Below are 23,685 nucleotides of genomic sequence, written 5' to 3'. Positions count from 1 at the left end.
ACAGAAGATGAATGTGTTTAACAAGACATGTCAAGGTAAAACTAGAGGAACATTAACAATGGAATGCTCTCTAGAAACCCTTTTCATCTAACGTCAAAATGAGCTGTAAGAGTATTGTACTCACGTTGTTGTTGTGTTGTCCCTTGGCCAGATCCTTGGCTGCGGCAGACAGAGCTGCCTTGGTGCGGGTGTTGATACCGTCTGTGGTCACCGTGACAACCTTGCGTTGCTTGGCAGGAAGCTGAGAGAGGACCTCTGACTTGAGACGGCGTAGCATTAGACTCTCCTCTAACATCAGCTTCAGTTCTCCTAGGTTACTGGAGCCAGAGTAGTCCCAACCCCAGGGCAGCTAGCAGGAGAACAACAACAAGTCCTATGGTTACTGGAGCCAGAGTAGTCCCAACCCCACAGCAGCTAGCAAGAGAACAACAACAAGTCCTATGGTTACTGGAGCCAGAGTAGTCCCAACCCCAGGGCAGCTAGCAGGAGAACAACAAGTCCTATGGTTACTGGAGCCAGAGTAGTCCCAACCCCAGGGCAGCTAGCAGGAGAACAACAAGTCCTATGGTTACTGGAGCCAGAGTAGTCCCAACCCCAGGGCAGCTAGCAGGAGAACAACAAGTCCTATGGTTACTGGAGCCAGAGTAGTCCCAACCCCAGGGCAGCTAGCAGGAGAACAACAAGTCCTATGGTTACTGGAGCCAGAGTAGTCCCAACCCCACAGCAGCTAGCAGGAGAACAACAAGTCCTATGGTTACTGGAGCCAAGTCCTATGGTTACTAGAGCCAGAGTAGTCCCAACCCCACGGCAGCTAGCAGGAGAACAACAAGTCCTATGGTTACTGGAGCCAGAGTAGTCCCAACCCCACGGCAGCTAGCAGGAGAACAACAACAAGTCCTATGGTTACTGGAGCCAAGTCCTATGGTTACTAGAGCCAGAGTAGTCCCAACCCCACAGCAGCTAGCAGGAGAACAACAAGTCCTATGGTTACTGGAACCAGAGTAGTCCCAACCCCACAGCAGCTAGCAGGAGAACAACAAGTCCTAGGTTACAAACTCCAAACACGGCGAGTTGAGTTGATGCCAAAGAGCTCCATTTTGGTCTCATCTGACCACAACACTTTCACCCAGTTGCCCTCCGAATAATTCAGATGTTTATTGGCAAACTTCAGATGGGTATGTATATGTGCTTTCTTGAGCAGGGGGACCTTGCGGGTGCTGCAGGATTTCAGTCCTTCACAGCGTAGTGTGTTACCAATTGTTTTCTTGGTGACTATGGTCCCAGCTGCCTTGAGATCATTGACAAGATCCTCCCGTGTAGTTCTGGGCTGATTCCTCACCGTTCTCATGATCATTGCAACTCCACGAGGTGAGATCTTGCATGGAGCCCCAGGCCGAGGGAGATTGACAGTTCTTTTGTGTTTCTTCCATTTGTGAATAATCGCACCAACTGTTGTCACCTTCTCACCAAGTTGCTTGGCGATGGTCTTGTAGCCCATTCCAGCCTTGTGTAGGTCTACAATCTTGTCCCTGACATCCTTGGAGAGCTCTTTGGTCTTGGCCATGGTGGAGAGTTTGGAATCTGATTGATTGCTTTTGTGGACAGGTGTCTTTTATACAGGTAACAAGCTGAGATTAGGAGCACTCCCTTTAAGAGTGTGCTCCTAATCTCAGCTCGTTACCTGTATAAAAAGACACCTGGGAGCCAGAAATCTTTCTGATTGAGAGGGGGTCAAATACTCATTTCCCTCATTAAAATGCAAATCAATTTATAACATTTTTGACATGCGTTTTTCTGGATTTTTTGTTGTTATTCTGTCTCTCACTGTTCAAATAAACCTACCATTAAAATTATAGACTGATAATTTCTTTGTCAGTGGGCAAACGTACAAAATCAGCAGGGGATCAAATACTTTTTTCCCCTCACTGTACATAGAAACTCTGGCTTTACTCAAAGTTAGTGGCATGTCTGTTAGTAAAAATTGAAAACAGCAAGGGGCCTAAACAGTTATCCTGGGGAATTCCTGATTCTACCTGGATTATGTTGGAGAGGCTTCCATTAAAGAAAACCCTCTGTGTTCTGTTAGACAGGTTACTCTTTATCCACATTATAGCAGGGGGTGTAAAGCCATAACACATACGTTTTTCCAGCAGCAGACTACAATCGATAGACTTCAATGCGGCTTTTGACTAACAAAACAGCCCCCCCAATCTTTTTATCATCAATTTCTCTCAGCCAATTATCAGTTCTTTGTGTAAGTGCTGTGCTTGTTGAATGTCCTTTGTTTGTTGTCAATTTGTTTACCGTGAAATAGCATTGTATCTGGTCAAACAATTTTTTCCAAAAGTTTACTAAGGGTTGGTAACAGGCTGATTGGTGGGCTATTTGAGCCAGTAAAGGGGGCTTTACTATTCTTAGGTAGCGGAATTACTTTAGCCGCTGGATCAACGGCACCTACCGCCAACGGCACCAGGGCCGCTGGATCAACGGCACCAGGGCCGCTGGATCAACGGCACCAGGGCCGCTGGATCAACGGCACCAGGGCCGCTGGATCAAGTTGAATCAAGATCGACCAGGAATGCCTTGGAGATCGAGCGGTTGGTGACCACTGCTGTAGATACTATATTTATGGATGATTTATAAAGCCAGGCACATTTAACAGTTAGGCTATTGATTATAGACCTAATTATAAGGGCTGTTTTCTCTTATTCTGCCTCCGCATTGTTCTCAACACCATTATGCTGGTTAACTTTGCTATTGTGCACATAGCATTATGGTCTAGGAAAAGGCCCCAATTCAACAGCACACTGATGTTTCAGAACCGTGGACAGCGACCTCTATCAACGCAGGAGAAAGCGTATTTGTTATAAAATCATATTTTTTGTGTTGCACCGTTGTTCTTATGAAATATAACCATATATCACTTCGGTAGCACACGGTCCCATGTGGCTCAGTTGGTAGAGCATGGTGTTTACAACGCCAGGGTTGTGGGTTCGATTCCCACGGGGGACCAGTGCAGAAGAAAAAAATATAATTATGCATTCACTACTGTAAGTAGCTCTGGATAAGAGCGTCTACTAAATGACTAAAATGTAAATGTAAAATGTCTTAGTGATGGACTGTTCCCTGCCTCCACAATGGATCAGTCCACTCAGACAGGAGCCAATCAGACAGCTGTCTTGTACACCATGAAATTATGATTATGTTTTTGCTACTGCTCGACTAAAGAAATCTAGGTAGAGCAGCAGGCGGGTCTAGGATACTGCAGAGTAACAGGCGGGTCTAGGATACTGCAGAGTAACAGGCGGGTCTAGGATACTGTTAGAGCAGCAGGCGGGTCTAGGATACTGTTAGAGCAACAGGCGGGTCTAGGATACTGTTAGAGCAACAGGCGGGTCTAGGATACTGTTAGAGCAACAGGCGGGTCTAGGATACTGTAAGAGCAACAGGCGGGTCTAGGATACTGTTAGAGCAACAGGCGGGTCTAGGATACTGTTAGAGCAACAGGCGGGTCTAGGATACTGTGGAGCAAGAGGCGGGTCTAGGATACTGTGGAGCAAGAGGCGGGTCTAGGATACTGTTAGAGCAGCAGGCGGGTCTAGGATACTGTTAGAGCAACAGGCGGGTCTAGGATACTGTTAGAGCAGCAGGCGGGTCTAGGATACTGTTAGAGCAGCAGGCGGGTCTAGGATACTGTTAGAGCAGCAGGCGGGTCTAGGATACTGTTAGAGCAGCAGGCGGGTCTAGGATACTGTTAGAGCAGCAGGCGGGTCTAGGATACTGTTAGAGCAGCAGGCGGGTCTAGGATACTGTTAGAGCAGCAGGCGGGTCTAGGATACTGTTAGAGCAGCAGGCGGGTCTAGGATACTGTTAGAGCAGCAGGCGGGTCTAGGATACTGTTAGAGCAGCAGGCGGGTCTAGGATACTGTTAGAGCAGCAGGCGGGTCTAGGATACTGTTAGAGCAGCAGGCGGGTCTAGGATACTGTTAGAGCAGCAGGCGGGATCTAGGATACTGTTAGAGCAGCAGGCGGGTCTAGGATACTGTTAGAGCAGCAGGCGGGTCTAGGATACTGTTAGAGCAGCAGGCGGGTCTAGGATACTGTTAGAGCAGCAGGCGGGTCTAGGATACTGTTAGAGCAGCAGGCGGATCTAGGATACTGTTAGAGCAGCAGGCGGGTCTAGGATACTGTTAGAGCAGCAGGCGGGTCTAGGATACTGTTAGAGCAGCAGGCGGGTCTAGGATACTGTTAGAGCAGCAGGCGGGTCTAGGATACTGTTAGAGCAGCAGGCGGGTCTAGGATACTGTTAGAGCAGCAGGCGGGTCTAGGATACTGTTAGAGCAGCAGGCGGGTCTAGGATACTGTTAGAGCAGCAGGCGGGTCTAGGATACTGTTAGAGCAGCCGGCGGGTCTAGGATACTGTTAGAGCAGCAGGCGGGTCTAGGATACTGTTAGAGCAGCAGGCGGGTCTAGGATACTGTTAGAGCAGCAGGCGGGTCTAGGATACTGTTAGAGCAGCAGGCGGGTCTAGGATACTGTTAGAGCAGCAGGCGGGTCAAGGATACTGTTAGAGCAGCAGGCGGGTCTAGGATACTGTTAGAGCAGCAGGCGGGTCTAGGATACTGTAGAGCAGCAGGCGGGTCTAGGATACTGTAGAGCAGCAGGCGGGTCTAGGATACTGTAGAGCAACAGGCGGGTCTAGGATACTGTAGAGCAACAGGCGGGTCTAGGATACTGTAGAGCAACAGGCGGGTCTAGGATACTGTAGAGCAACAGGCGGGTCTAGGATACTGTAGAGTAACAGGCGGGTCTAGGATACTGCAGAGCAACAGGCGGGTCTAGGATACTGCAGAGCAACAGGCGGGTCTAGGATACTGTAGAGCAGCAGGCGGGTCTAGGATACTGTTAGAGCAGCAGGCGGGTCTAGGATACTGTTAGAGCAGCAGGCGGGTCTAGGATACTGTAGAGCAGCAGGCGGGTCTAGGATACTGTTAGAGCAGCAGGTGGGTCTAGGATACTGTAGAGCAGCAGGTGGGTCTAGTATACTGTAGAGTAACAGGCGGGTCTAGGATACTGTAGAGTAACAGGCGGGTCTAGGATACTGTACTGTAGGCTAAACTTACCTGTCGGGCATTGCAGTATCTGGTCCCAAAGTCATGGAAGCGGGGGAACAGGGAGGGCTTGACAGCCAAGATCTGACTGTAGAGCTCTGAGGGTCTGGACATGGCAGGAGTCCCCGACAGCAGGATCACGCGCTTAGCTACCTGAGGTTGAGAACATAGTAGAAACTGATGACAACACTATCTAACTAATCAGTCTTAACTACCTGAGGTTGAGAACATAGTGTTGTCATCAGTTTCTACTAACTAATCAGTCTTAGCTACCTGAGGTTGAGAACATAGTGTTGTCATCAGTTTCTACTATCTAACTAATCAGTCTTAGCTACCTCGAGACAGTGACGACACACTAATGAGAACACAGTCCAACCCAACAGTCTTAAGAGATCAAATGAAAACTTCACTAATTACCTTTGTTAAATTGTTATATAGAATATATAAATTGTAGCCTAAATCCCAAGGATCCTAAGAGTAAAGAGAATCATCCGTACCTTGAGCAGCGGCAAAGCAGCCTTAAAGCGGGCAGTCTTCATGTTCTTCAGAAAGTGGGACTCGTCCATTATGAGGACATTGAAGGGGTTAGCGGCCTGCTGCTTGTCCATCCTGCTCAGTAGATCATAGCTGGTGATGTTAACCAGACCACCCCTAAGGTTGTCTTTCCCCTTGACAATCACATTGATACTGTCAGGCTGCACAGAGGGCAGCCACTGCCTGAAGGCCTGGAGAGGAGGGGAGATAAGAGCGCTGTGAACAATGGCATACTGAGCAAACAGTCACTGGACGCTGGGCAAACAGTCACTGGACGCTGGGCAAACAGTCACTGGACGCTGGGCAAACAGTCACTGGACGCTGGACGCTGGGCAAACAGTCACTGGACGCTGGGCAAACTGTCACTGGACGCTGGGCAAACTGTCACTGGACGCTGGGCAAACTGTCACTGGACGCTGAGCAAACAGTCACTGGACGCTGGACGCTGGGCAAACAGTCACTGGACGCTGGGCAAACAGTCACTGGACGCTGGGCAAACAGTCACTGGACGCTGGGCAAACAGTCACTGGACGCTGGGCAAACAGTCACTGGACGCTGGGCAAACAGTCACTGGACGCTGGGCAAACAGTCACTGGACGCTGGGCAAACAGTCACTGGACGCTGGGCAAACTGTCACTGGACGCTGGGCAAACAGTCACTGGACGCTGGGCAAACAGTCACTGGACGCTGGGCAAACAGTCACTGGACGCTGGGCAAACAGTCACTGGACGCTGGGCAAACAGTCACTGGACGCTGGGCAAACAGTCACTGGACGCTGGGCAAACTGTCACTGGACAAACAGTCACTGGACGCTGGACGCTGGGCAAACTGTCACTGGACGCTGGGCAAACTGTCACTGGACAAACAGTCACTGGACGCTGGACAAACAGTCACTGGACAAACAGTCACTGGACGCTGGACAAACAGTCACTGGACGCTGGACAAACAGTCACTGGACAAACAGTCACTGGACGCTGAGCAAACTGTCACTGGACGCTGAGCAAACTGTCACTGGATGCTGAGCAAACTGTCACTGGACGCTGAGTAAACTGTCACTGGACGCTGCGTAAACTGTCACTGGACGCTGAGCAAACTGTCACTGGACGCTGGGCAAACAGTCACTGGACGCTTAGCAAACTGTCAAAACAAAACACAGTCTAGTTAACAAGAGTCCTACACATTCTAGAGCACGTCTGGGAGGAACAGTCGAGTTCACAAGAGCAAAAAAATGGAAATTTCCTGCATGCTAAGACTAGACCTTCCTCTTTGACTGCAAACCTGATGGGGCAACTAAAATGAGAACTAGTCCCCTGCTCCAGTTAGGGACAGTATCCTCTACACTTCAAGGGTAAAACCACTAACAGACACCCTGACGGAGCAGAACACACCAGAACCGCGAGGAACAACAAGAAACCAGAGAGACCCATAGGACACGGAGACCCATTGGACATGCAGTCAGAGTGGATGAATAGGACAAAGGAATGATGGAGGCCAAAGTTCATTGCAACCAAATAATTCACAGACAAAACTCTATTCCATACAGTAATAAACAGAATACAATCCTCCACAGCCTCTGGGTGTTCCACGTCCACATGATGTACTGTTTAATTTACTGGGTGCTCGCGAGACAAAGAAAATGGCTCTTGGTTTCTCCTTTAAGATAAATGACCTAATGGAGCGACAGGACTACACGGGGATTAGAGTGCTTAGAAACAAAACACTACCAATCCACTTTGTCCTCTTTACTTGAAACACCTCCAGATTCCACTTTTTTTTGTTTATTTCACCTTTATTTAACCAGGTAGGCCAGTTGAGAACAAGTCCTTTATTTAACCAGGTAGGCCAGTTGAGAACAAGTCCTTTATTTAACCAGGTAGGCCAGTTGAGAACAAGTCCTTTATTTAAACAGGTAAGCTAGTTGAGAAGAAGTTCTCATTTACAACTGCGACCTGGCCAAGATAAAGCAAAGCAATGCGACACAAACACAGAGTTACACATGGAGTAAAACAAACATACAGTCAATAACACAATAGGAAAAAAGAAAGTCTATATACAGTGTGTACAAATGGCGTGAGGAGGTAAGGCAATAAATAGGCCATAGGAGCGAAGTAATTACAATTTAGCAGATTAACACTGGAGTGATAGATGAGCAGATGATGATGAGCAAGTAGAAATACTGGTGTGCAAAAGAGCAGCAAAGTAAATAAAAACAGTATGGGGATGAGGTAGGTAGATTGGGTGGACTATTTATAGTTGGGCTATGTACAGCTGCAGCGATCGGTTAGCTGCTCAGATAGCTGATGTTTAAAGTTAGTGAGGGAAATGTAAGTCTCCAGCTTCAGCGATTTTTGCAATTCGTTCCAGTCACTGGCAGCCAGCAGAGAACTGGAAGGAAAGGCGGCCAAAGGTGGTGTTGGCTTTGGGGATGACCAGTGAGATAGAACACTAACACGAATGTGTAAAGAACAGCAATATATTCCCCTGTACATGACTGACATAGTGTCTATTGAATTAATGGACAACAAGAATGGCAGCTTACCCCCAAAAACAGAAAGAACAGAGCCGATTAATGAAGAACCATCAGGGGAAATACAAAACTAACCTTGTATTCCTCGATAATGTACCACTCCATGACTATTATTGAACACTGAGGAAAATACACAATTTCTAATTTTAATAAATATCATAGTCTAGGCCTATAGCTAATAAGAAATGTGGTGTACCTCAGCCCAGGTGAATCTGACAGAAGAGGGGGCCACCACTAATAAAGGCCACTCTTTCCTGTAGTAGGCAGCTATGCAAATGGCCTGAACTGTCTTCCCCAGTCCCATGTCATCAGCCAGTAGGAGGCGGCCATCTTTGGACACCGCAAAGCTGGAGGAGACAACCAGGGTTTAATACAACTACAGTCAAAGTCGGGAAGTTTACATACACCTCATCCAAATACATTTAAACTCAGTTTTTCACAATTCCTGACATTTAATCCTAGTAAAAATTCCCTGTCTTAGGTCAGTTAGGATCACCACTTTATTTTAAGAATGTGAAATGTCAGAATAATAGTAGAGAGAATGATTTATTTCATCTTTTATTTCTTTCGTCACATTCCCAGTGGGTCAGAAGTTTACATACACTCAATTAGTATTTAGTAGCATTGCCTTTAAAATTGTTTAACTTGGGTCAAACGTTTCGGGTAGCCTTCTACAAGCTTCCCACAATAAGTTGGGTGAATTTTGGCCCATTCCTCCTGACAGAGCTGATGTAACTGGGTCAGGTTTGTAGGCCTCCTTGCTCGCACACACTTCAGTTCTGACCACACATTTTCTATAGGATTGAGGTCAGGGCTTTGTGATGGCCACTCCAACACCTTGACTTTGTTGTCCTTAAGCCATTTTGCCACAACTTTGGAAGTATGCTCGGGGTCATTGTCCATTTGGAAGACCCATTTGCGACCAAGCTTTAACTTCCTGACTGATGTCTTGAGATGTTGCTTCAATATATCCTCATAATTTTCCTACCTCATGATGCCATCTATTTTGTGAAGTGCACCAGTCCCTCCTGCAGCAAAGCACCCCCACAACATGATGCTGCCACCCCCGTGCTTCACAGTTGGGATGGTGTTCTTCGGCTTGCAAGCCTCCCCCTTTTTCCTCCAAACAGTTATATTTCTGTTTCATCAGACCAGAGGACATTTCTCTAAAAAGTATGATCTTTGTCCCCATGTGCAGTTGTAAACTGTAGTCTGGCTTTATTATGGCAGTTTTGGAGCAGTGGCTTCTTCCTTGCTGAGCGGCCTTTCAGGTTATGTCGATATAGGACTCGTTTTACTGTGGATATAGATACTTTTGTACCTGTTTCCTCCAGTATCTTCACAAGGTCCTTTGCTGTTGTTCTGGGATTGATTTGCACTTTTCGCACCAAAGTACGTTCATGTCTAGGAGACAGAACGCGTCTCCTTCCTGAGCGGTATGACAGCTGCTTGGGCTCATGGTGTTTATACTTGCGTACTGTTGTTTGTACAGATGAACGTGGTACCTTCAGGCATTTGGAAATTGCTCCCAAGGATGAACCAGACTCGTGGAGGTCTACACCGGTTTTTCTGAGGTCTTGGCTGATTTCTTTTGATTTCCACATGATGTCAAGCAAAGAGGCACTGAGTTTGAAGGTAGGCCTTGAAATACATCCACAGGTACACCTCCAATTGACTCAAATGATGTCAATTAGCCTATCAGAAGCTTCTAAAGCCATGACGTCATTTTCTGGAATTTTCCAAGCTGTTTAAAGGCACAGTCAACTTTGTGTATGTAAACTTCTGACCCACCGGAATTGTGATACAGTGAATTATAAGTGAAATAATCTGTCTGTAAACAATTGTTGGAAAAATGACTTGTCATGCACATAGTAGATGTCCTAACCGACTTGCCAAAACTATAGTTTTTAACAAGGAATTTGTGGAGTGGTTGAAAAACGAGTTTTAATGACTCCAACCTAAGTGTATGTACTTCAACTGTACATACAAACAGACTTTTAAATCAAGAACCATCAGGGGAAATGCAAAACAAACGTATTCCTGGAGAAGACACTCAAGGTGTAATACAAACAGCCTGATTATCACAATATGAAACTATATAAATAACCAGATACATAAGATTTGTATACATTAGGCACAAAACGAAGGAGAAAACCTGAAAACGGGGGAAATATTGGAAATGTCCAATATGAAACACTGATTTCCGCTTTCTGTTGCTAAACATTTTGCTGTGGTGTGCCCTAATGAATACAACCCAGTACGCTGCTGCTACTCTGTTATTATCTATGCATTTTAATAACTCTACCTACATGTACATATTACTTCAATTACCTCGACACTGTACCCATACCCAATGTATATAGCCTCCACATTGACTCTGTACCGGTACCCCCTGTATATAGCCTCCACATTGACTCTGTACCGGTACCCCCTGTATATAGCCTCCACATTGACTCTGTACTGGTACCCCCTGTATATAGCCTCCACATTGACTCTGTACCGGTACCCAATGTATATAGCCTCCACATTGACTCTGTACCGTAACCCCCTGTATATAGCCTCCACATTGACTCTGTACCGGTACCCCCTGTATATAGCCTCCACATTGACTCTGTACCGGTACCCCCTGTATATAGCCTCCACATTGTACCGTAATACCCTGTATATAGCCTCCACTTTGACTCTGTACCGTAATACCCTGTATATAGCCTCCACATTGTACCGTAATACCCTGTATATAGCCTCCACATTTTACCGTTATACCCTGTATATAGCCCCACTATTGTTATTTACTGCGGCTCTTTAATTATTTGTGACTTGAGTTGTATGGTCATAACAGTGAGACTAACACCTACTTGACACCGTCTCTCTGGAAGGGCATGAGACGACGTGTCAATGAGGGGTCGATGGAGGACAGGTCGGCTTCAGGAACCTCTGATGGCCATGTCTGGCTGCCTTCAAACAGGGCAGAGAACACCTGGATCACACCTCTAGGGAGAGGCTCAATCTCTACTGATGGAATGGCACCGAGAGCCTCCACTGGGAAGTAGAACACGAAACAGAGTCACACTGAGCATAGAACTTTCACTGAATACAGAACACACACACACACACACACACACACAATTCACTGAATATACAGGGACTTCGGAAAGTATTCAGACCCCTTGACTTTTTTCACATTTTGTTACATTAGAGCCTTATTCTAAAATGGATTAAATACAAATCCTCATCAATCTGCACACAATACCCCATAATGAAAAAGCGAAAACAGATTTTTTTTTACATTTGCAAATGTATTAATAATTTTTTTTTTAAACAGAAAAACCTTAGTCAATCATATCCAATCAATTGAATTTACCACAGGTGGACACCAATCAAGTTGTAGAAACATCAAGGATGATCAATGGAAACAGGATGTACCTGAGCTCAATTTCAAGTATCATAGTAAAGGGTCTGAATACTTATGTAAATAAGGTATCTGTTTTTTTATACATTTGCAAACCTTTCTGAAAACATTTTTTCACTTCGTCATTATGGGGTATTGTGTGGAGATTGATGAGGAAAATATGTATTTCATGAATTTTAGAACAAGACATTTTCGGAAAAAGTCAAGGGGTCTGAATACTTTCCGAATGTATTCACTGAATGTAGAACAGAACATTCACTGATTATAGAACACAGAACACTCATTGAATATAGAACACAGAACACTCACTGAATATAGAACACAGAACACTCACTGAATATAGAACACAGAACACTCACTGAATATAGAACACAGAACACTCACTGAATATAGAACTCACTGAATGTAGAACACAGAACATTCACTGATTATAGAACACAGAACACTCACTGATTATAGAACACAGAACACTCACTGATTATAGAACACAGAACACTCAGAATATAGAACACAGAACACTCACAGAATATAGAACACAGAACACTCACTGAATATAGAACGCAGAACACTCACTGAATATAGAACGCAGAACACTCACTGAATATAGAACGCAGAACACTCACTGAATATAGAACGCAGAACACTCACTGAATATAGAACGCAGAACACTCACTGAATATAGAACGCAGAACACTCACTGAATATAGAACACAGAACACTCACTGAATATAGAACGCAGAACACTCACTGAATATAGAACACAGAACACTCACTGAATATAGAACGCAGAACACTCACTGAATATAGAACGCAGAACACTCACTGAATATAGAACGCAGAACACTCACTGAATATAGAACGCAGAACACTCACTGAATATAGAACGCAGAACACTCACTGAATATAGAACGCAGAACACTCACTGAATATAGAACGCAGAACACTCACTGAATATAGAACGCAGAACACTCACTGAATATAGAACGCAGAACACTCACTGAATATAGAACACAGAACACTCACTGAATATAGAACACAGAACACTCACTGAATATAGAACACAGAACACTCACTGAATATAGAACACAGAACACTCACTGAATATAGAATGCAGAGGTCGCAGACAATTCAGCAGAGAAGGCAAGCAGATACATGACCATGAAGTGTCAAAACAATGACCACAACAGGATAATACTTACTAAGTCTTTCATAATCCTCAAGCAAGAAACTCCACTTTCTTGTCTTCATATCTTAACAAAAGAGAGAATATATATAATATTACAAAGCACTATCCAAAACTTGATACTGATGAATATATGAAAATGAAATAATACGCTTGAAAAATAGTAGGAAAATTAACTAACAGGTCTAGGGCTGTGGCGGTCATGAAATTGTCAGCCGGTTATTGTCATGCGAATGCCAGTCTCACGGTAATTGATCGTTATTAACATAAATATGTTTAACAGCTCTTATGCGCCATAGGCTAGTTCATTTAGCAGGAAAGATATGCTTATAAGTCTCGTGCCATTATTTTATATTATTGTAAGAATAATATAATTGAACTTAGCTGAATAAAATAGAAATGATATTTTCCCCATTCCGGAGCGAGTGCACATATGAAGTGGCTACGTTGAGCGTAAAAGTAGGTAGATTTAGATGTGACACAAACCTTAGAATGTGTTAGAAATCAAAACATACAGGGCCCCATGATGCGACTACAGGCTGTTGACCATTTGAAAACCTTTCTCTCAGTTCCTTTCCTCTGCTGACTACGAGGATGAGGACGAGTGGTGCTCCACCTACCCTGTTCGCTCATCAAGTGATCATATTCTCAATTTAAATCTTGTCTTTACTTATATGTAAAAAAAATGTGTTTGGATTTAGAACTGGCCCGTTATCAAAATGGGAAGGAACATGGTCAAGGTGGAAAGGAATGTCAATCCGTATGCTGCTTTCCTGCAGTTCACATCATGTTGGCTAGGCTACTCCGGTTTTATAGAGGAACAGCTGACAAAGAAATAGAGCAGCAGCTGGGATCCTTTTTTAGCAGCAACCATCAGAAGTCTGCTTTCACAAAGGATTGCATAATGCCTGGGCTTATAAGAACACTTATTTCACGCCACACATCAACCACTAGTTGAGGAGCATGCAGCCTCTCTCTGCATGACAGGTGATAGTCCACCCAAACTCTGTATGCCATCCGAGACAGGATTGTGTCAAGGCACAGATCTGGGGAAGGGCATCAAAAACAAACATTGCAAAAACACAGTGGCCTCCATCATTCTTAAATGGAAGAAGTTTGGAACCACAAAGACTCTTCCTAGAGCTGGCTACCCGGCCAAACTGAGCAATCGGGGGAGAAGGGCCTTGGTCAGGGAGGTGACAAAAAACCCGATGGTCTCTCTGACAGAACTCTAGAGTTCCTCTGGGGAGATGGGAGAACCTTCCAGAAGGACAAGCATCTCTGCAGCACTCCACCAATCAGGCCTTTATGTTAGAGTAGCCACTCCTCAGTAAAAAGCACGACAGTCCGTTTTTCCGCGGCAGGGACTGGGAGACTAGTCAGGATCGAGGCAAAGATGAACGGAGAAAAGTACAGAGAAATCCTTGATGAAAACCTGCTCTAGAGCGCTCAGGACCAATGGGGTGAAGGTTCACCTTCAACAGGATAACGACCCTAAGCACACAGCCAAGACAACGCAGGAGTGGCTTCGGGACATGTTCTTGAGTGTCCCGGACTTGAACCCGATCGAACATCTCTGTAGAGACCTGAAAATAGCTGTGCAGCGATGCTCCCCAACCAACCTGACAGAGCTTGAGAGGATCTGCAGAGAAGAATGAGAGAAACTCCCCAAATACAGGTGTGCCAAGCTAGTAGCATCATACCCAAGAAGACTTTTAGACTGTAATCGCTGCCAAAGGTGCTTCAACAAAGTACTGAGTAAAAGGTCTGAATCCTTATGTAAAAGTTTTGTATTTAATTTCTATTAGCAAAAATGGCTTAAAAAACAGTTTTTGCTTTGTCAATATGGGGTATTGTGTGTAGATTGATGAGGGGAAAAAAATAAAAATGTAATCCATATTAGAATAAGGCTGTAACTAGAGGTCAACCGATTAATCGGCATGGCCGATTTCAAGTTTTCATAATCAGTCATCGGCATTTTTGGACGCCGATTACATTGCATTCCACGAGGAAACAGTGGCAGGCTGACCACCAGTGCAGCAAGGAGACAGGTAAGGTGCTAGCTAGCATTAAACTTCTCATAAAAAACAATCAATCTTCACATAATCACTAGTTAACTACACATGGTTGATGATATTACAAGGTTAACTAGCTTGTCCTGTGTTGCATATAATCAATGCAGTGCCTATTAATTTATCATCGAATCACAGCCTACTTCAACTTCACCAAACGGGGATGATTTAACAAAAACACATTTGTGAAAAAAGCGCTATCGTTGAACGAATGTACGTAACCATAAACATCAATGCCTTTCTTAAAATCAATACACAGAAGTATATATTTTTAAACCTGCATATTTAGTTAAAAGAAATTCATGTTAGCAGGCAAAATTAACCAGGTGAAATTGTGTCACTTCTCTTGCGTTCATTGCACGCAGTCAGGGTATATGCAACAGTTTGCGCCGCCTAGCTCGTTGCGAACTACTTTGCCAGAATTTTACAAAATGATGACATAACATTGAAGGTTGTGCAATGTAACAGCAATATTTAGACTTAGGGATGCCACCCGTTAGATAAAATACGGAACGGTTCCGTATTTCACTGAAAGAATAAACATTTTGTTTTCGAAATTATAGTTTCTGGATTTGACCATATTAATGACCAAAGGCTCGTATTTCTGTGTTAATTATAATATAATTAAGTCTATGATTTGATACTTGATAGAGCAGTCTGACTGAGTGGTGGTAGGCAGCAGCAGGCTCGTAAGCATTCATTCAAACTTTACTGTGTTTGCCAGCAGCTCTTAGCAATGCTTGATCACAGAGCTGTTTATGACTTCAAGCCTATCAACTCCTGAGATTAGGCTGGCAATACTATAGTGCCTATTAGAATATCCAATAGTCAAAGGTATATAACATACAAATGGTATAGAGAGAAATAGTTGACGCGTCATAATTCCTATAATAACTACAACCTAAAACTTCTTAACTGGGAATATTGAACCACCAGCTTTCATATGTTCTCAGCAAGGAACTTAAAACGTTAGATTTTTTTGTCACTTTTACTTTCTTCTCAAAAACTGTTTTTGCATTATTTAAACAAAATTGAGCATGTTTCATAAAATCTATTTAGTCTCAAATAAATTCTGTATTATATTAAGTTAAAATAAGTGTTCATTCAGTATTGCTGTAATTGTGATTAATACAAATATATATCTAAAAAAAATATATACTGCTCAAAAAAATAAAGGGAACACTTAAACAACACATCCTAGATCTGAATGAATGAAATAATCTTATTAAATACTTTTTTCTTTACATAGTTGAACGTGCTGACAACAAAATCACACAAAAATAATCAATGGAAATCCAATTTATCAACCCATGGAGGTCTGGATTTGGAGACACTCAAAATTAAAGTGGAAAACCACACTACAGGCTGATCCAACTTTGATGTAATGTCCTTAAAACAAGTCAAAATGAGGCTCAGTAGTGTGTGTGGCCTCCACGTGCCTGTATGACCTCCCTACAACGCCTGGGCATGCTCCTGATGAGGTGGCGGATGGTCTCCTGAGGGATCTCCTCCCAGACCTGGACTAAAGCATCCGCCAACTCTTGGACAGTCTGTGGTGCAACGTGGCGTTGGTGGATGGAGCGAGACATGATGTCCCAGATGTGCTAAATTGGATTGAGGTCTGGGGAACGGGCGGGCCAGTCCATAGCATCAAGGCCTTCCTCTTGCAGGAACTGCTGACACACTCCAGCCACATGAGGTCTAGCATTGTCTTGCATTAGGAGGAACCCAGGGCCAACCGCACCAGAATATGGTCTCACAAGGGGTCTGAGGATCTCATCTCGGTACCTAATGGCAGTCAGGCTACCTCTGGTGAGCACATGGAGGGCTGTGCGGCCCCCCAAAGAAATGCCACCCCACACCATGACTGACCCACCGCCAAACCGGTCATGCTGGAGAATGTTGCAGGGAGCAGAACGTTCTCCACAGCGTCTCCAGACTCTGTCACATGTGCTCAGTGTGAACCTGCTTTCATCTGTGAAGAGCACAGGGCACCAGTGGCGAATTTGCCAATCGTGGTGTTCTCTGGCAAATGCCAAACGTCCTGCACGGTGTTGGGCTGTAAGCACAACCCCCACCTGTGGATGTCGGGCCCTCATACCACCCTCATGGAGTTTGTTTCTGACCGTTTGAGCAGACACATGCACATTTGTGGCCTGCTGGAGGTCATTTTGCAGGGCTCTGGCAGTGCTCCTCCTGCTCCTCCTTGCACAAAGGCGGCGGTAGCGGTCCTGCTGCTGGGTTGTTGCCCTCCTACAGCCTCCTCCATGTCTCCTGATGTCCTGGCCTGTCTCCTGGTAGCACCTCCATGCTCTGGACACTACGCTGACAGACACAGCAAACCTTCTTGCCACAGCTTGCATTGATGTGCCATCCTGGATGAGCTGCACTACCTGAGCCACTTGTGTGGGTTGTAGACTCCGTCTCATGCTACCACTAGAGTGAAAGCACCGCCAGCATTCAAAAGTAACCAAAACATCAGCCAGGAAGCATAGGAACTGAGAAGTGGTCTGTGGTCACCACCTGTAGAACCACTCCTTTATTGGGGGTGTCTTGCTAATTGCCTATAATTTCAACCTGTTGTCTATTCCATTTGCACAACAGCATGTGAAATTTATTGTCAATCAGTGTTGCTTCCTAAGTGGACATTTTGATTTCACAGAAGTGTGATTGACTTGGAGTTACATTGTGTTGTTTAAGTGTTCCCTTTATTTTTTTGAGCAGTGTATATATATTATTATAATTTTTTTAAATAAAAAAACATTAAAATTTTTTGTGTATATATATATATATATATAAAAAACATTATTATTTATTTATTTAAAATCGGCCGATTAATCGGTATCGGCTTTTTTTGGTAATTGGTCGACCTCTAGCTATAACCTAACAAAATGTGGGAAAAGTCAAGGGGTCTGAATACTTTCCGAAGGCACTGTATGTACCAAAGCCATCTTCAAAAAATATGTTTTTCTGCCGTGCGTAATATGTGGTAGGCTATTAGGCTTTGGATAATGGTACAATCATTATTTGAATTCAGGTGGAGGGTTTTCAGGCTTAGGCTCACATATAGGCCTATGCATAAACTATGGTGTCCTACATGCAAGTTCAGAAATACTTTGAATTAATCATCACCTTACAAAGCCCTGTCCCTTTCGTTGTGTTTGGCTTTGAAACAACATCCACAAGGACCAGTTTCAACCTGTTGTTGAACTTCATTCTTCAAACTGATCATCACAGTGAGGTTAAACAATGCAGCCTAAAGGTGAGTTTTAAAAGCATGAACTGTTTTGATGATAAGTGTTTGATGTGATTTATGATTGCATTGATGTCAGAGTGGTTAGAGGGACAATAGAGCCCTGAGTACCAGGTCATTAGGACCTGATGGAGGGACAATAGAGCCCTGAGTACCAGGCCATTAGGACCCAATGGAGGGACAATAGAGCCCTGAGTACAAGGACATTAGGACCCAATTGAGGGACAATAGAGCCCTGAGTACCAGGCCATTAGGACCTGATGGAGGGACAATAGAGCCCTGAGTACCAGGCCATTAAGACCTAATGGAAAGACAATAGAGCCCTGAGTACCAGGCCATTACATTTATATGTACATTTTAGTCATTTAGCAGACGCTCTTATCCAGAGCGACTTACAGTAGTGAATGCATACATTTCAATTCATTTCATACATTTTTTCCCCCCGTACTGGCCCCCGGTGGGAATCGAACCCACAACCCTGGCTTTGCAAACACCATGCTCTACCAACTGAGCCACAGGGAGTCTAATGACCTCATGGTCATTAGCGACTTGGGTAAGCCTACTACCAACGCATGTCCAGAGTGCATAAGAGAATATTACCATGACTGAATGGTCACGTGGAATTTGACTGCGGCCATGACTGCCGGTGTGCCGGTAATACCTGCTACCTGTCCCAGACCTGCTACCTGTCCCAGACCTGATGTTTTCAACTCTCTAGAGACAGCAGGAGCGGTAGAGATACTCTCAAAGATCGGCTATGAAAAAGCCAACTGACACTTACTCTTGTGTTACTGACTTGTTGCACCCTCGACAACTACTGTGATTATTATTATTTGACCATGCTGGTCATTTATGAACATTTGAACATCTAGGCCATGTGCTGTTATAATCTCCATCCGGCACAGCCAGAAGAAGACTGGCCACCCCTCATAGCCTGGTTCCTCTCTAGGTTTCTTCCTAAGGTTTTGGCCTTTCTAGGGAGTTTTTCCTAGCCACCGTGCTTCTACACCTGCATTGCTTGCTGTTTGGGGGGTTTTAGGCTGGGTTTCTGTACAGCACTTTGAGATATCAGCTGATGTAAGAAGGGCTATATAAATAGATTTGATTTGATTAATACTGTCACCGCAACAGCCCTAAAACAGGTTTCCACTTACCATAGTTCTTGGAAGGCATCTGTTTGAAAGCAGCGATGACGTCAACATGGTACCCGACGTCGACCTCGAAGCGCGATCGTGACACCAGGGTGGCGTGGCCCTGTACGGTAGCCCCTGGTCTCTTCCAGCCACTACACAGCTTCAGCAGGGCCCCAAGCGAAGCAGTGTCACGGGACCGGCTAGAAGCTGGCGCCACGTCAATACCCCCCACCAGAGGTTTCAGACATATACAGGAGATGGAGCCGGACTCCTCCACTACAACAGGAAATACATGGGCCTTCTTAGATAGTTCCAAATGGCACTCTATTCCGTATACAGTGCACTACTTTGGACCAGAGCTCTATAGGGAAGAGTGTGTCTATTGGGACAAAGACATTATCTTTACTTGACCAATACATGTGATTATCTTCTTAAAGTATATGATGTGTGTAGGCCTATCTCATACTTAGCTGACGATAGTCCTCATGGCTGAAGTTCCACATCTTGGTAGCAGGGTCTGTTGGAGATACAAGATAAACAATAACAAGACATAGAAAACAAGTGTACGTAATCTAAGGGTATAAAATTGAAAATAAATATTAGTTATTGCACTATATAGGGCTGATGAATTTAAATACATCCATTAAAAAAATAAAAATAAAACTCACCATAATTGCGAGAAGGGATGTTTTTGAACAAAGCAATCAGCTCAGCATGGTAGCCGACTTCCACTCTGAAACGCTCCTCTGAGTGAGACACACATTTCCCTCTGACTGTGACAGCAGGGTTCTTCACAGGTAGAGAGTTACTAACGTCAGTACTGCTGGAGGAAGGTTGCTGCTGTCTCACAGCACTCTGGATAGATGGTGACGTGGCTCCATGTTTGGTTCCTTGTTTATAGAAACTACCAACGGCACTTCCAGAACCGGAAGACGGGCCAGAAGAAGAGGTCTTTGGATGAGGTTTAGAAACAGAGAAACTGTCCGTTGCACTTGTAGAAGTAGGATACGGACCAGGTAACACTGCTTTATTCGGCTGTGGAGGTTTGAACACAGAGGAGACATTCTGGCCTGATGATGATGATGATGATGACTTGGCTCCATATGAACTATCAGTACCAGTGGAACTTCCAGAAATGGAAGATGATGGGCCACCTGTTGTCTTTGGCTGAAGAGGTTTGAACACTGAGGGGCTTCCTCCTGTAGACACATCTAACCATTTCAAGGAATGTTGTCCCTTTGGGAGAGGTAGTGGGTCAATTACTTTAATCTGAGGAGACAAAGACAAAAAAAAAAAAAAAACACAGTACATTAGAAACAAAAGTCATTGCCAACAGACAAACCAAAAACAAATATAACTGTACAAAACGTCAAGTTATCACTCCTCACCTGTTTAGTGGCAGTATTGGAGAATAGTGAATTCTGTCCAGACTTGTCCCTTGGGCTAGAAAACAACTGGTTAGGTCTCCTGTCCTGACCCCGTGGAACATCATTCTGAAGCACAGTATTAGGTGGATGATGAGTTAGTCCTGATCGGGGAGTTGAGTTAGAAAGTGGACCAGACTGAGTGCTAACGCGTTGCTGAGGAGCACTGGCTGGGTTGTTGAGCCCTGATTTGGGCGTCTGGTTGTTTGACTGAGCAGCCTGTCTCTGTGCTCTAATCGCTAAAGCTTTTCGTCTATTCTCCTCTATCTTCTGCTGCTGCTCTGCCGTCAAAGAGCTAGACATGGTTAATTATTAGCTCTAGCTATATAGCCTGCTTATTTGCTGGCAAGTTAGGATGTAGCCAGCTAGCTAGCTATCGTTAGCTTGCTAACAAGTCGGAAAAGTTCACAGCCCATATCGGTAAGAGAAATATGAATAAACAAGTAGCAGGGTTAGCTAGCTATGTCTGAATACGACATATTTTAGCTAACAACCTACGCTAAATCAACAAAAGCAGAAGTTATTCGTAAGTATATTAACTTTCTGGTTTTTGTTTGTGATTCCCGGCGAAGGAAGTGACGTTTAACAATAGCAAGTCACGTGGTGTAAATGTTCAGCACTTTTTTATTTTATTTTTATTAATTTTATTTTTTTGTTAATTCTTTCAATACAGTAAAAAGTTTTACAATAAGAAATAGGGATATGTGCAGTGATACTATATATAAATATCTGTGCCTTTTTGCAGTATAGGGAGTCATTCTCACAAAGCGAGATCCTGACTAGAAAAGTGATGTATATTTCCTAAAGAAAATGTAATGTGATGTGCTTGCTAGCTTGTTTTAAATGGATTTATTGATGTGAAATAAGTTATAGTAGTGGTAGTGACTGGTTATAGTAGTGGTAGTGACTGGTTATAGTAGTGGTAGTGACTGGTTATAGTAGTGGTAGTGACTGGTTATAGTAGTGGTAGTGACCTGGTTATAGTAGTGGTAGTGACTGGTTATAGTAGTGGTAGTGACTGGTTATAGTAGTGGTAGTGACTGGTTATAGTAGTGGTAGTGACTGGTTATAGTAGTGGTAGTGACTGGTTATAGTAGTGGTAGTGACTGGTTATAGTAGTGGTAGTGACTGGTTAAAGTAGTGGTAGTGACTGGTTATAGTAGTGGTAGTGACTGGTTATAGTAGTGGCAGTGACTGGTTATAGTAGTGGTAGTGACTGGTTATAGTAGTGGTAGTGACTGGTTATAGTAGTGGTAGTGACTGGTTATAGTAGTGGTAGTGACTGGTTATAGTAATGGTAGTGACTGGTAATAGTAGTGGTAGTGACTGGTTATAGTAGTGGTAGTGACTGGTTATAGTAGTGGTAGTGTCTGGTTATAGTAGTGTTAGTGACTGGTTATAGTAGTGGTAGTGACTGGTTATAGTAGTGGTAGTGACTGGTTATAGTAGTGGTAGTGACTGGTTATAGTTATAGTAGTGGTAGTGACTGGTTATAGTAGTGGTAGTGACTGGTTATAGTAGTGGTAGTGACTGGTTATAGTAGTGGTAGTGACTGGTTATAGTAGTGGTAGGGACTGGTTATAGTAGTGGTAGTGACTGGTTATAGTAGTGGTAGTGACTGGTTATAGTAGTGGTAGTGACTGGTTATAGTAGTGGTAGTGACTGGTTATAGTAGTGGTAGTGACTGGTTATAGTAGTGGTAGTGACTGGTTATAGTAGTGGTAGTGACTGGTAGTAGTGGTAGTGACTGGTTATAGTTATAGTAGTGGTAGTGACTGGTTTTAGTGGTGGTAGTGACTGGTTATAGTAGTGGTAGTGACTGGTTATAGTAGTGGTAGTGACTGGTTATAGTAGTGGTAGTGACTGGTTATAGTAGTGGTAGTGACTGGTTATAGTAGTGGTAGTGGACTGGTTATAGTAGTGGTAGTGGACTGGTTATAGTAGTGGTAGTTGACTGGTTATAGTAGTGGTAGTGACTGGTTATAGTAGTGGTAGTGATTGGTTATAGTATGGTAGTGACTGGTTATAGTAGTGGTAGTGACTGGTTATAGTAGTGGTAGTGACTGGTTATAGTAGTGGTAGTGACTGGTGTTATAGTAGTGGTAGTGACTGGTTATAGTAGTGGTAGTGACTGGTTATAGTAGTGGTAGTGACTGGTTTATAGTAGTGGTAGTGACTGGTTATAGTAGTGGTAGTGACTGGTTATAGTAGTGGTAGTGTGACTGGTTTAGTATGTGGTAGTGACTGGTTATAGTAGTTGGTAGTGACTGGTTATAGTAGTGGTAGTGACTGGTTATAGTAGTGGTAGTGACTGGTTATAGTAGTGGTAGTGACTGGTTATAGTAGTGGTAGTGACTGGTTATAGAGTGGTAGTGACTGGTTTATAGTAGTGGTAGTGACTGGTTATAGTAGTGGTAGTGACTGGTTATAGTAGTGGTAGTGACTGGTTATAGTAGTGGTAGTGGACTGGTTATAGTAGTGGTAGTGACTGGTTATAGTAGTGGTAGTGACTGGTTATAGTAGTGGTATGACTGGTTATAGTAGTGGTAGTGACTGGTTATAGTAGTGGTAGTGACTGGTTATAGTAGTGGTAGTGACTGTATAGTAGTGGTAGTGACTGTTATAGTAGTGGTAGTGACTGGTTATAGTAGTGGTAGTGACTGGTTATAGTATGGTAGTGACTGGTTATAGTAGTGGTAGTGACTGTTATAGTAGTGGTAGTGACTGGTTATAGTAGTGGTAGTGACTGGTTATAGTAGTGGTAGTGACTGGTTATAGTAGTGGTAGTGACTGGTTATAGTAGTGGTAGTGACTGTTTATAGTAGTGGTAGTGACTGGTTATAGTAGTGGTAGTGACTGGTTATAGTAGTGGTAGTGACTGGTTATAGGTAGTGGTAGTGACTGGTTATAGTAGTGGTAGTGACTGGTTATAGTAGTGGTAGTGACTGGTTATAGTTAGTGGTAGTGACTGGTTATAGTGTGGTAGTGAACTGGTTTAAAGTAGTGGTAGTGACTGGTTATAGTAGTGGTAGTGATGGT

At 43.9% G+C, this 23,685-nt stretch overlaps 1 protein-coding gene across 2 annotated transcripts in view; it reads right to left on the bottom strand.

Moving 5' to 3' along the window:
- smarcal1 (SWI/SNF related, matrix associated, actin dependent regulator of chromatin, subfamily a-like 1) overlaps positions 1-21,507 on the bottom strand; it is a 28,667-nt gene extending 7,160 nt beyond the window's left edge. The window contains exons 1-10 of one of the 2 annotated variants that reach the window (XM_029701990.1): positions 20,611-21,507; positions 19,891-20,491; positions 19,689-19,739; positions 19,244-19,498; positions 12,781-12,831; positions 11,028-11,211; positions 8,369-8,519; positions 5,609-5,836; positions 5,124-5,264; positions 125-349 (exon numbers count right to left, since the gene is read on the bottom strand). In XM_029701990.1, coding sequence (XP_029557850.1) covers positions 125-349; positions 5,124-5,264; positions 5,609-5,836; positions 8,369-8,519; positions 11,028-11,211; positions 12,781-12,831; positions 19,244-19,498; positions 19,689-19,739; positions 19,891-20,491; positions 20,611-20,949 — 2,226 coding nt within the window. In that variant the 5' untranslated portion in view covers positions 20,950-21,507. The remainder of the gene's footprint in view (positions 1-124; positions 350-5,123; positions 5,265-5,608; positions 5,837-8,368; positions 8,520-11,027; positions 11,212-12,780; positions 12,832-19,243; positions 19,499-19,688; positions 19,740-19,890; positions 20,492-20,610) is intronic. The other variant, XM_029701989.1, reaches the window with a different exon arrangement.
- Between the last annotated feature and the right edge of the window lie 2,178 nt (positions 21,508-23,685).

The sequence above is a fragment of the Salmo trutta genome, chromosome 20, assembly GCF_901001165.1.
Source record: "Salmo trutta chromosome 20, fSalTru1.1, whole genome shotgun sequence".
Taxonomy (NCBI): domain Eukaryota; kingdom Metazoa; phylum Chordata; class Actinopteri; order Salmoniformes; family Salmonidae; genus Salmo; species Salmo trutta.
Note: the sequence above shows the minus strand (reverse complement) of the source record. Positions and strands in the feature narration are given on the sequence as shown.